Source organism: Fukomys damarensis, unplaced genomic scaffold (assembly GCF_012274545.1).
Source record: "Fukomys damarensis isolate Sample0158 unplaced genomic scaffold, DMR_v1.0_HiC HiC_scaffold_16, whole genome shotgun sequence".
NCBI lineage: Eukaryota > Metazoa > Chordata > Mammalia > Rodentia > Bathyergidae > Fukomys > Fukomys damarensis.
Genome location: NW_022900928.1, coordinates 61,611,243 through 61,623,673, shown reverse-complemented (window position 1 = coordinate 61,623,673; position 12,431 = coordinate 61,611,243). Strand labels below are relative to the sequence as shown.

General features: G+C 49.6%; 1 protein-coding gene across 3 annotated transcripts; it reads right to left on the bottom strand.

The window, feature by feature from the left end:
- Positions 1-1,579: 1,579 nt before the first annotated feature.
- Ankk1 (ankyrin repeat and kinase domain containing 1) lies at positions 1,580-12,202 on the bottom strand. Of its 3 annotated transcripts, none has more exons than XM_019208227.1 (8): positions 11,900-12,202; positions 7,927-8,221; positions 6,705-6,856; positions 6,402-6,451; positions 5,658-5,813; positions 4,844-4,965; positions 4,336-4,477; positions 1,580-3,565 (listed from the first exon to the last, which is right to left on the bottom strand). In XM_019208227.1, exons 1-8 carry the CDS (start codon positions 12,082-12,084, stop codon positions 2,262-2,264), a joined length of 2,406 nt encoding a protein of 801 aa, XP_019063772.1. In that variant the 5' UTR covers positions 12,085-12,202; the 3' UTR covers positions 1,580-2,261. The 3 variants fall into 3 exon arrangements, with proteins under 3 accessions (XP_019063772.1, XP_019063773.1, XP_019063771.1); XM_019208228.1 differs by having other exon boundaries at positions 4,441-4,477; XM_019208226.1 differs by having other exon boundaries at positions 7,927-7,999; positions 11,900-12,146.
- Positions 12,203-12,431: the final 229 nt, after the last annotated feature.

Genomic DNA, 12,431 nt, shown 5'->3' with positions numbered 1-12,431 from the left:
CTCAATCTTCTCCTCTGGCTCCCCTAGAATCTTAGACTTGGAGTGAGAGCGATTCCAGGGTTCAGGAAGATGCAAACAACCCCCTGCACCCCTTCCCTGACTTCCTCCTGCTCTACTTGTTCTGGGAAAGGCAGGCATCCTAGAGGCATTTTTAACTACAAATTTTGCTTAAGGCTTAGTCTCAAGAGATTGGGGCAGGAGGCTAGCAGGGAGTAGGAGAATTGAAGCTTGCTGAGTGGCCCCTAAACCTCAGGAGTCCCTACTCATCTACCAAGCCTCCCCCATCCTGCAGGGGAGGGGGCGGCCAGCAACTCCTTAAGGTTCTTTGGATGGCCACAGTAAGAAATCATGGAATGCCCCCTGGTGGTGGTTCTCAGCCCTGGCTATTTTTCAGAATCGCCTGGGAATTGTTTGTGGTGTTCACACCAGGACTCTAACCAGGATTTTCTAGGTTAACACTTGCAGGTCAGGCCAGGTTTGGGTATATTTTGAAAGCCCCTCACATTTGGGTGTGGTTGCATATACCTGTAATTCCAACATCCTGGAAGGCTGAGCAGAACTGCAAATTCTAGTTGGGCTTGGGCAATTTTGGGACTTAGCAAGACCCTGAAGGGCTAGGGAAATAATTCACTGTGAAAGCCTTGGGTTCAATTATAAGTATAAAAAATAAAATCCCACCCCAGGAGAATCTCATGTATCAGCTTTATGGCTGCTGCTAGAGGACACAACCCAGCCTAGGTCTGGCCTTTCTGCGGGAGCTACAGGCTACAGAATGGTGGGGTGAGGGGTCCAGAGCCCAACAAGCTGGAGCCTGAGGATGGCACACTGCTTAAAGGGTTTCATGCACTGATGGGATTGTAAATGCTGCTGCCTTGTCTCTCCTACCTCTGCTAATACCAGAATGCTGAAGGTGGACTCCACTCCCAGACTGCAGCACCCAGAAAAGTGATACACAAAGCAGGGCCTGTCACTTGGCTTAGGGCTTAAGGCTGACTGGAAGTTGGGGCACGATCTTTTTTCTGAGAGTTACAAAACATCCTTGAGCTGAGAGGCTCTTCTGCTGTGCAGTGTGGGCAGAACAGAGGAGCAGCACAGGATCTCCAGGGCACCTGTCCTGCCCCACGCTCTCCCACGGGCTGCTGAGCCAGGGCCTTCACCACACAAAGGAGTGGTGCAGCTGACAAGTGGCCAGGCTGTGATCGGGGGAGAGCCAGCTCTGTGAATGGGTGCCAAGCAGCAAAGTCACTGCCTAGCCAGCTCCATACCAAGGCCAAACAACCCACTCCTCACCACCACAGCCCCTCAGCTGCCCCTGCTCCCTCCCCTCATGTAAACTCACACGTGTATTATATACACATGTGTGTTATGCACACACACACGCCAACTCTCCTTGGGCACCCTCCACCTCCCTCCAACATGAGCTCACATACTCCACTATACATGCACATGCAGTATGTTAGTTCTTTCCCCCATCTTCCATACTACTGGCCCCTATATACCCAGTCCCATAGTCAATCAATCTCTAATGCAGAGATTCAGATCTACAGCTTTATTGACTCCAAGATTTGAAATTGGCCATACTTCTTGGCGTAAAGAGGGGCAGTGTGGATCCAGGGACCAGGAAACTGGTGCCCCACATCAGATCACTCGTTTATGGTGCGGAACATCCATTCTTCACTGCCCAGAGACCATGCAGGAGATGAGGGAAGGCCACTGGGAAAATGTGGTCACTGTGATGATGGGCAGGCTGAGGCCTTAAGTAGCCAGCAGGCAGCTCCTCTGAACTTTGAGCTCCTGCCCCTTGGCCAAAGTGGGTGAGTCTGGCTGTCCTGCCTCAGTCTGAGAAGAAGGCCAGTAACACAAGACACAAGCTGGCAAAAATTTACTTCCTTCATCCCTAGGCCTGCCTTTGTCTTCAGAGGGGCTTTCTTGGATGTAAGGATCCGATGAACTCAGAGACAGGGGTCACAAGGTGGCAGAAATCTTGGAGCTGGAGAGAGCTGGGAAGTTTGAATCCAAGTAAAGTAGGAAGAAGAGGACAGGGGTCTTTGGAGATGACTTGGAGAGGAGCTGGAAGCAGCTGTCCAAGCCAAGGACCTATTTCCAAGCTACAGCCTCAGTGATACATCTCCCCTTCCCGCCATCACCCAGGACACCAGGTTTTTATTTCTTCTCAAGGTCAAAAGAGCAGGAGAGAAGGGGTCCTCCCAAAAGTCAAGTTTCATTTCCACCACCCTGTCCTTTTCCAAGCAGGGTAGAGCCTAAACTTCCATCTGGGCTCCTGGCTCAACACTTCCAAGAATGGCTAGGGAAGGCTCCTTGCCCTGCAGGAAGGCCACAATGCTCTGCTTTTGGCTCTGGAGGGCCAGTTGCAGCGGAGTGCAGCCCACTTCATCCTGGATGTCCAGCTGGGCACCATCCCTGACCAGAACTTTGAGGATGGCTGTGTTCCCCTTAAGGGCAGCCAGATGGGCAGGTGTCCAGCCCACCTTGTTACAGGCATGCACATCTGCGCCATGCTCCAGGAGTTTGATAACACTCAAGAAGGCGCCCCTCTGGACAGCCAGGTGGAGGGGTGTCCAGCCCGACTGCTCAGCAGTGTTGGGGTGAGCCCCACACTGCAGCAGTGCCGACAACACCATCTCTTCCCCATGGCGGGCAGCCAGATGTAGGGGCGTCCACTTCATACTTCCAAGAGCACCCATATCTGCGTGGCTTTCAGCCAGCAGGTGAATGATTTCCACGTGGCCCTTGTAGGTTGCTAGATGCAGGGATGTCCAGCCCTGCTGAGTTGGCAGCTCCAGGCTGGCCCCATATCTGAGCAGCATCTTGCAGATGAGGTACTTGCCTCGGGCAGCAGCAATGTGCAGTGGACTATAGCCACTCTGGTCAAGAGCATCAGTGGCCGCCCCACTCTTTAGCAGGTACTGGATGGCCCGAACTTTGCCCCTCTCCACAGCCAGGTGTAGTGGTGTCCTCAGGTTTCTCTGCTGAGCATCCAGTTCAGCCCCCTGGCTGGTCAGCAGCTTGACCAAGCTGACATGGCCAAAATAGGCAGCCATGTGGAGAGGAGTCTTGCCCTCAGCTTCACACAGGTTGGGGTCAGCCTGACGGGAGATCAGAAGCCGTGCTACATTCTCAAAGTTGTTCTGCGTGGCCAAGTGCAGTGGGGTCCAGCCCTCGTGCTCCTGGGCATCCACAAGGGCTCCATGGTCCAGGAGCAGGCGGGCAGTGCGGTCATCCCCATTCTGGGCCGCAAAGTGCAGCGGGGCCCAGTCGTCCTCATCCACCAGGTTGGCATCAGCACCGTGTGTCAGGAGCAGAGCACAGAGGTCAGGCTGCTGGTCCTGAGCAGCAATGAGGAGAGGCGTGTAGCCAGAGGCTGTTTGGCAGTCCACATCTACCTCATGGGCCAGTAGTAGCCTCACTTGCTCCACACTGCCCTGGGCCACCAGGAAGTGGAGGGGTGTGACCTTGTTCTCATAGATGCGCAGCTCTTCATCACTGGGGACCAAGCTCTCACTGTCAGAGAGTTGCAAAACCTGCTTCATATAGTCTCCCGAATCTGCTGGGAAGAAGATGGGTTAGAAAAAGAGACCAATGACCTGTCCAGAGGTCATCGCGACCCATTTCCCTGCCTCATCTAGAGACAGAGTCTAGAGGAATGAGAGCAAAGCCTTTCCTAGTATCAAGGGTCTCTACACATTCATTACTGTCACGGTAGGAACTCTGCCATCATTGTTCCGAATCATTGAGCCTGCAGACATGGTGGAGACAACCGGGCCCAGGTCCAAATCCTTACTCCACTGAAAGCAACCCTGACCTCAGCCAATTCTCTGTCTCTTTAACGGCTGAACTTTGGGCTGAGTAGTGGGGAGACCAACAGTTTTCAGCTCATCACACCAGTGTGAAGATAAAATAGGTAAAAAATTTCATGGGAGGGCCAGAGAGGGGTAAGTCCATGCAAATTGGAAGAACATTTGTGGTTGGACCTCTATAATCTAAACTCCCCCTGAGGTCCTTCCCACTACTCTACCCAGTGGCATATCAGAATTAAAAATTAAAAGAGTGATCACTGCCCAGGCCCAACTCCCACAAATCCTGATTTGATTTGTCTAGGGTCGGTCCCAGACATCCATTTTTGTTTGTTTTGTTTTTAAATTCCCAAGTAATTCTAATGTGCAGCCTGTATGGAGAACGAACGCTCCACCTCTTGGGTCAGAATAGAGGAGTCAGGTCTTGCTACGACATGGACCTGAAGGGAAAAAACACCCAAAAACCTTAGCACATATGTGTTTCTAGACCATTTATCTGGGTGCTAGAAAAGAGCCACACCTTGGATGTATGCCAGGCCCAGGGAGAAGGAGAGCGCATGGGGACAGAGTGTCGTTGGACCCTTCCTGTGGGTTCTCTTGTCCCACTGCAGCACCCTGAGCTTACCACTGTCCATTAGCTCCTGGCCGGCTTCCTCACTGACCTGGGAAGGCAGAATCAGTAGAGATAAGGCAAATCAGCAGGCAGAACTTCCTGCCACTGCTCATGGATCACATCCCTCCCCAACCTGGAAACTCTCTTCCTGTGCCATTGCTCCCTGGCTGTGCCTAGAGAAAAGCATGAGTAGAGGAGACCTGACCAGACCAAGGTGGCCCAAGGCCTTCCCTTGGGACCACATGGCAGCGAGGAGCCCCCTCTAGCCTCCAGCTAGTTCCCATGTCAGAGTAGAGACAGGAGGGCAGAAAGATGACACTGAGACCTATAGTGTGACAGCTTAGGAGAGCCATGTCCTCCCTCTGCAGAACCTCAGACAGCATAACTTGAAGCCCTCCTGGCCTGCTATACTCACTTGCTGGGGCTGGTGACGCAGAGAGGGTTTACAGGACACCTTCCTGGCCAGGGCCTCAACTTCAGGGTCTGCCACAGGGCACTGGAGCAAGGAGAGCAGCATGTCTGTCTCAACTGTGATGTCTGCTCCATAAGAGACAAAGAGAAAGAAGGCAACAAGTTGGCGTGGCTCCCTCACAATTTTAGATACCCTAACAAGTCTCCCCAAAACCGATTCCTGGGCTCATATAACTACACAAGCACTCAGGGAGGCAGAAGAACACTGGATCCCAGTTTTGCTTTGGTAGGGACACATTTGGCAAGTCACCGATACTCTGAGGATCAGAGTCCTTTTCCATAGGTCAAGGGGGCGGGGCCAGATGATCTCTAAGATGCTCACACATGTATGTGTTTTCTGAGTTCCTAAAGAACAAGATACCCTTACTGTGCCTTCCAGGCCTGGTACCCCCATGGCCTATAACCTCATGGCCTGGGTATATTTTTATCAGTAAAGATGCTGCAGCCTTAACAGGACTTAGGACTGGCTGCACAGCTCAACAATAGGGCTAGGCTCAGATGCTGCACCTCCTGCCTTCTAGCATTTTGCTCCACCTCTCACAGGTATACAGACAGATCAAAACCCTGACCTTGGCTGCCTGAGATGTCAATACCATCCTCCCAGCCTTGTGATGCAGATTTTTCTGCAAAACTCTCTCCAAGGTCCAGTGCTGCAGTTACATCTGCATAGCTCTCAGGGGTGGTCTTGGGGTCCAATCGTCTCCCCTCCTGACCCCATCCACTCCCTGGGCCCTGGGTAGGGAAGGCTGGATGAACACCTAGAAAGCATGGCCTCTTCTTGGGGTCCTGATCCCAGCAACGCCTCATCAGGTCCACCATCTGCTGGGCCTCGCCTGGCCACTCCTCGGAGACAGGCTGCAGGGAGGGCCGCATGCCCGCTGCTACTTGGATGATGATGGTCATCATGTTGAGTCCTATGAGAGGAGGCCCAGGCTGAGCCAGTGCTAGGAGGCAGGGCAGAAGGGCTGGGTAGGAAGGTGGGGGCAGAGAGGATCCCAACAGGTGTGCACACAGTAGGGGCTCTATAAATACTCAGGGACTAAACAGCTGGATATTGGACCCACTTGAGCCCCTGATTTGAGGTGGTGAGTCTCTGGGCTGGCTCCAGCCACGTCCCAGTTCAAGAGGGAGCATGATCCCACACTGCAGGCTTTCGCTGTTCAAGGACAGCAAGGGAGCCAAACAGGCCTGTATCTCCTTCCTTGCCTCTAGATGGCAGCATGGGGAGAGGGCAGCCAAGAACACTTTGGAGCAAGGGTGTTACAGCCACAAAGCAAGGTCTAGGCTGACTTTTGTTGTCCCTTTTATTCTTACATGATCTCTAGAAACAAGAGGTGCAAGGAAGCAGGGTGAGGGACACATTCCTGAAGAGCCTGCAGTTCCCAACACAAACCTGTTGGCTTCCTCTGACTTCACCAACCTCAGCCTCCCACACCCTCTTCCAGGACTCCATCTGAGAGGGTTGCCCCTACCCCAAACTCAGAGCTCCTGCCATTTGCTACCTGTGTATGGTTTCTTCTGAGTGAGGAGCTCCCAGATCACAATCCCGAAACTGCAGAAGGGAAAAACATTCCCTGAGAGTCTGTCAGATACCCACGATTCCCCCAGCCAGCATGGCCCCATGGACCCCAAGACCTCAGATGAAGCCTCTCCAGTCAGAGTTCATCCCCTACTTTACTCCCTGAGCAGGGAGGGGCTGGACCTCGTCCCTGTCCTGCTCTGCCTACTGGCCATAGGGAACAGACAGGGTGGTGCCAACAATCTGCCTCCTGGGTAGGTGACCTAGAGCCCAGCTACCCTCTCACCTGTACACATCATAGTTGGGCCCTGGGGCCTTGTTACTCTCCAGGAACACCTCAGGGGGAATGTAGCTGAGAGTACCCCGCAGCGCTGACCTCTCAATGTACTGCATCCGAGTTGACTGTTCCATCCACTTGGACAGGCCAAAGTCTGAAATCTGGTAGAAAGCCAGTGGGTTCCAGTGGTCTTGCCTCCAGAAGCTACCTTTATTTCTCCCTCTTCTGGCTTATCAGAGTGCTTTCCTACTTCACTATCTCCCAGTTGAACCACTAACTACCTGCATGATCTCGGACGAGTTATTACCTCAGTTTCCTCATCTGTCAACCTCATTTTCCTCAGAACCCCAGTTTCCTCATCTGAAAATGGAAATAATATGAGTATTTTACTCACAGGGACATCATGGGCATTAAATGAGGCAGCATACAAACAGTATTTACAGTACAGCACATGATAGATACTTGGCAGGTGTTGTGATTAGCCAGAGGTACTAAAGATACAGCTGCCACCATCCGTGAGCTTCTGTTCATCTGCCTGTACTCACACCACGTATGTTTATTCTCACTTTGCCCATTCACCAATTGGCCATCCATCGAAGGACATAAAGCTGGGGAGCTCTATACCCTCACTAGGGTAGGTTCAGATGGGGCGAAATGAAAGTTTTGCAAATGATCGTGTGCTTGCAATCAATATAAAGAAACAGAGATAGTGAGGGTATAGAATAGTACCCTGTTGGTGTAGACAGGCGAAAACTTCCCTAAAGAGGGATATTTAATCTCTGAGTTGAAAGATGATTAGGCCTTTGCTAGATAGAAAGGAGTAGGGAAATAGAATGTTCAAATATCCAAGGGGAGAGAAGACTATGTCATGTTTTAGGAACTAGATAAAAATGGTCATCGTGACCTTTTTTAGGGATCATCTCATTTAGGTAACATTCCTGCCCCCACCACTGAATGAGAGGTATAAAAAATAGTCTACCATTTTAGAAACAAGAAACTGAGGCCCGGAGAGCTATATTGCTGGCATCCCAACACCCAACTTCATGCACCAAATTCTGCTATATATCCATCTTTCCTTTCTTCAGGAAAAGCCTTGTCCTTCAGTATTTGTTCAAAAAAAGTAATTCCTTAAAACTCTTGACAGGCCAGCTGCAGGCAGATAATCTTGCTCACCCACAGTAGAGTACAGCTTAGCTTTAAAGGGGACAAGAAGATTGAGCAGGGCCCTCACCTTGACATGCATATTGTTGTCCAGCAGGATGTTTCCTGGCTTGAGGTCCAGGTGGAGCAGAGGGGGCTTAATGCTGTGGAGAAAGTTCATGGCCAAGCTGGTCTCATGGATGATGCGGAACTTGAGTTGCCAGCTGAGGTTGTGGGTGGGTAACATCTTCTCCAGGGAGCCATTGGCCATGAATTCCATCACAATGCCCAAGGGCTGCATGCACACCCCATAGATAGACACAATGTACTGAAACTTGATCTTTTCCATTTTAGTTGCTTCTTCAATGAGGCTATTCACATCGGAGCTAGGAAGAGTGGAGGGGCAACAGATGGAAGAGGGTGACCCACTAATTGCAAACCAGCAGAATGCACAAAGTAAGCATGCCAAACTGAGAGAACTCTGAGCAGCATTGGGAGCTTGCAAGGCAGTGGAGGAGAGACTAGAAGTGATGCCTAGCAGGCAGTGCAGACTGAAGGTCAGATGGCCACAGCAGTGATGAGACAGGACATAAAGGTTAGCAGCCTGTCCGTTCTGCAGAGCAAGGTATAAAAAACATGTATCGCAGCCTGCCATTTATTCTAGCTTCTTGTTGGTTTGTTTATCTCCCCCAGCAGATTTCAAACCTCTATAGGGATGATATTATGCCTTATGCTTCTGTTTTAAAATATCTATTGCCATTTGGATTATGAAAGTATTACATATACCCGGTAGAAAACCTAGGGAATTCAGAGAGCTATAAAAAAGAAAATTAAAGCACCAGTAATCTAAACTTCTAGAATTGGCATGTTAATATTGTAGTAGATTCTTTTAAGATACATCCCCCTTCTACCTCCCTTTCATTCCTTTCTCTTCCCCCCTCTCTTCTGATCACAAGGAAGTGGAGCCTGAGCGCTTCCCCACATTGTCATTCTCCTGAAGCAGGGTCTTTAATGACTGCATAGCATTCTGCTTTATGACTGAACTATAATTATCCTTCTTTGTACTCCCCACAGCACATTGCCTTGCACCACACAATACATCTTTGTTGAAGTGACCAGAAGTCAAGATTTAGTGGAAAGCCTTACAAAATAAGCATTTGCAAACCCTCTTGCGCACTTCACCGTGTGGGGCCACAGAACAGTAAATATGCAAATTGTTATAGACTGTCTGGGGATTGTGGGGATGGGGAATAAGGAGAAATGGCACTTTTAAAAGAACCATATCTGCAAGACTGTGATGGCACTGCAGTGCTGCTGGAGATGGGCTCACAGAGCACTCTAGGGAAGCCAGATGGACAGCCTGCCCACCCTGAGACAGCCACCTTCTCTCCTGGGACCTACACAATTTGGCTATCTTGACTTCTCTTGTTCTTCCTCTTATTCTTGACTATTCTGGAAATCTCTCCGACTCTGATATTTTTACTGTTTTCTCTCTTCTTGAGCTCACAGAAACTAGAACAACATCTGTCATGACCTGGAAAAGGTACAGGCTCTAGAGTCATCATCTTGACTTCAAATCCCAGTTTTACCACTTACTCTTTGCACGAGCTGGGGCAAGTGATTTCTTCTAGTTTCTAAGTTGTAGAATGGGACGAATAGTAACTGCCTTGCAGGATTCCCATTCTCAGTCACACTCCCTGAGAGGGTTGTGCCCCTGTCTTCACAGCTCACCTTCCCTCTTCTGTTTGGTTTCTGGTGTTCGTACTTCAACCAACTCCTGTTCCTACAATCTTCACTCTTTTTTGAAACTGTCGTACCTCAGCCACTCCCAACATTCTCCTGGATTTCTCCCTCTTGTTCTGGTCACTTCCTCTTTGCTTCCTTTGCAGGCTCAGAGGAGCTGGTCACTGGGCTAGGTTTCAGTGCTCTCCTCTCTTTTTTCCTACTCTATACTTTCCCTGGTCATTTTGACACCTCCAATTGGATATTCAAAACTTAACGGGTCTAAAGTGAAATTCTTGATTCTCCCTTACACCTGCTCTTCTCTCCTCCTTCTTCATTTCCTCCAGTCACAGACAAGGAGTTGGGTGCATCTTTGACTCCTCCTCTTACTCCCACAATCGGGCCCTGGACAAGTCCTATTGCCTCTACCTTTAAAATACAGTAAGAACATGACTAACTTTCACCACCTCTGCCTTTCTGAATCTTGGCCCAAGTCTTTTTTTTTAGTATGTGATTATAGTATATAATAATAACAGTCATCTTGGGGAATTAAAATGTATACATATTGCATCTGGATCATTTTTACTCCTCTTCCTCCCAGCCTTCTTTATTCCTCCCTTTCCCATCTTCACAGAGTCTACCTTTTTCTTTCCTCTTTTATTTTGCTCTTTAAATTATTTATATTTTAGGCTTCTCATATTGTAGAAACCATGCAATATTTAATCTTCTGTGTTTAATTCATTTCATTTAGCATTATGATCTCAAGATCCATCCATTTTCCTACAAATGACTCAAATCTATTTTTCTTGATGGCTGAGTAGGACTCCACTGTATATCTACACACCACATTTTATTTGTCCATTTGTCTGGTAGTCTTCATATAGGCAGATTCCATAATTTAGCTATTCCAGTTGTGCTGCTATAAACATGAGTGTGAATGCACCACTCAATGTGATGTCTTTCACTCTTTTGGGAAGATACCAGGAAGAGGTATAGTTGGATCAAATAAAATTGTATTTTTAGTTTTTTGAAGGATCTCCATACTGATTTCCACAGTGGTTGTACTTGTCTCCATTCCCCCAGTAGTGTAGAAGTATACTTTCCCCCACAACTTCACCAGCATTTGTTGCTTTTGAGTCATCAATGACAGCCATTGTTACTGGAGTAAGATGGAATCTCAGTGTTGTTTTAATTTGTATTTCTCTATTGGCATTTTGGCTGAAGCCTTAATTAGCCTCTCTACTCTCCCTCTTCTCTTTTACAGTCTAGTCTCAACTCTGCAACAGATGACATTTTGAAAGGTATATGGTAGCATGTTACTGCCTTGCTTAAAGAGGTCTTTTATTTACAGTGAAAGCCAATGTTCTTACAATGGCTGATAAAGCCATTCATCTATGATCTGTTCAGACCCCCAGGCACAGCCCTCTGACCTTACACCCACTCTGCTGCTGCCACGTGGGCATTTTGCTCAGCCCATTGCAACTCAAGGATCTTTGTACTGGCTGCTTCCTCTAATTAGAATACCCTGCCTTAAGAGCTTACTCCTTTATCTGCTTCAAAGATCTCAAATGCTGCCTAATTAGTAATATTTCACAAATGTCTATATAAAACAGCAACCCTACGACAATTCCTTTATATACCCATGGCCCACAAATGAATATTTTTAGACCAAGTCTGTTCTTTAAAGATCAGACTAGTCCATTCTCTTTAGGTATTTTAATCAATAAATGTCAAGTAGCCATATGTACTACAGACAAAATTTTTATTTATCATAATGTGGCTATTGTGCAATGATGAGAGCCTAAACACCAAAAAAACTAAAAGTACACAGAACATAGCACTCTAGACTTCACCTTCGTCAAGACCTATGTGACAACTGGCAGGTGCCCTGGAGCAGCTCCTAGGCCAGCAGGCTGGGCAGCCTCCACTGTCCAAGCCACCCCAGCCTGCATCAGCAGACACTCAGAGAAGAGAGGGTGGCTCTGTGCAGGTCACGCAAAGTTCCACACCTCTCAGGAAGCCCAGTTCTTCCAGGAGAGTTTGGGGTGAGAAGGAGGGCAGCAGAGAGTGGCCAGGAGCAGTCATCACTCCCCAGAGGAAGGAAGAAGGCAGGACAAGTCTGAGGACAGGGGCCCCTGACCTCTGTCGGTCCCACACACATACTGTGTGCCTGCAGTAGTTCAGGTTCAGAGGAAGACAGCTATGCCTAGGAAACTTAGGCTATGGGCAGACTTTACAAATATTCAGCCTCAACCCTAGCCCCCCACCGCTCCCTCAGAGCTCTCTAGGTCAAATTTTGCCGGCCTCAGTCTCTCCCCTGTGAAAGGACAGGTCGCAGATACCTGGTGGCGTCTTGCTGTGGGGAGAGGGAGCACTTGATAGCATACTGGGTCCTCCAGCGCTTGTGGCGCGCCTGGAACACCTGGCTGAAGCCACCGCTGGCTACTTGTCGCCAGTCGTCCTCGAAGTCGGCCCGGGTGAAGATGGTGAGGCTGCCCAGCCGCTGCTCCACGGGCCCAGCGGCCATGGGGTCGGCGCAGCTGCCCTGGCCCTCCCCTGTGCTTGGTCTCCTGCGCACCTGTAGCTCCGGAGCCAGCAGCCTCCGCTTCCGGCTGCTCAGTCCCAGGAGGGTGGGGACTGTGAGGTGAGCCGGCTTTCAGCCAGGGAGGATCTGATCCGGCCCTGCAAAGGCGGGGCAAACCTCCAGCACTGTTGGAGCGAGCAGGAATGGGAAGAGGAGTGTGCCCCCTGCCCTAAGCACCTTGTTTTTTTTCCCCCCTTGACTTCTGTTTCCTCCCCAACTTTCACCCCTGAGCTAGGGAGGAACTCTGGACCACAGGGGCATCCTGCAGTTGGAAACAGAAGTGCAGTTTG

Coding starts and splice junctions, on each gene's coding strand:
- Ankk1 (XM_019208227.1), bottom strand. CDS start 12,084: ATGGCCGCTGGGCCCGTGGAGCAGCGGCTGGGCAGCCTCACCATCTTC. Junction 4,478..4,843: donor TGCGTCACCAGCCCCAGCAA/GTGAGTATAGCA, acceptor CTGCCTTCCCAG/GTCAGTGAGGAAGCCGGCCA. Junction 3,566..4,335: donor GGGCCTGGCATACATCCAAG/GTGTGGCTCTTT, acceptor TCTTCCCAGCAG/ATTCGGGAGACTATATGAAG.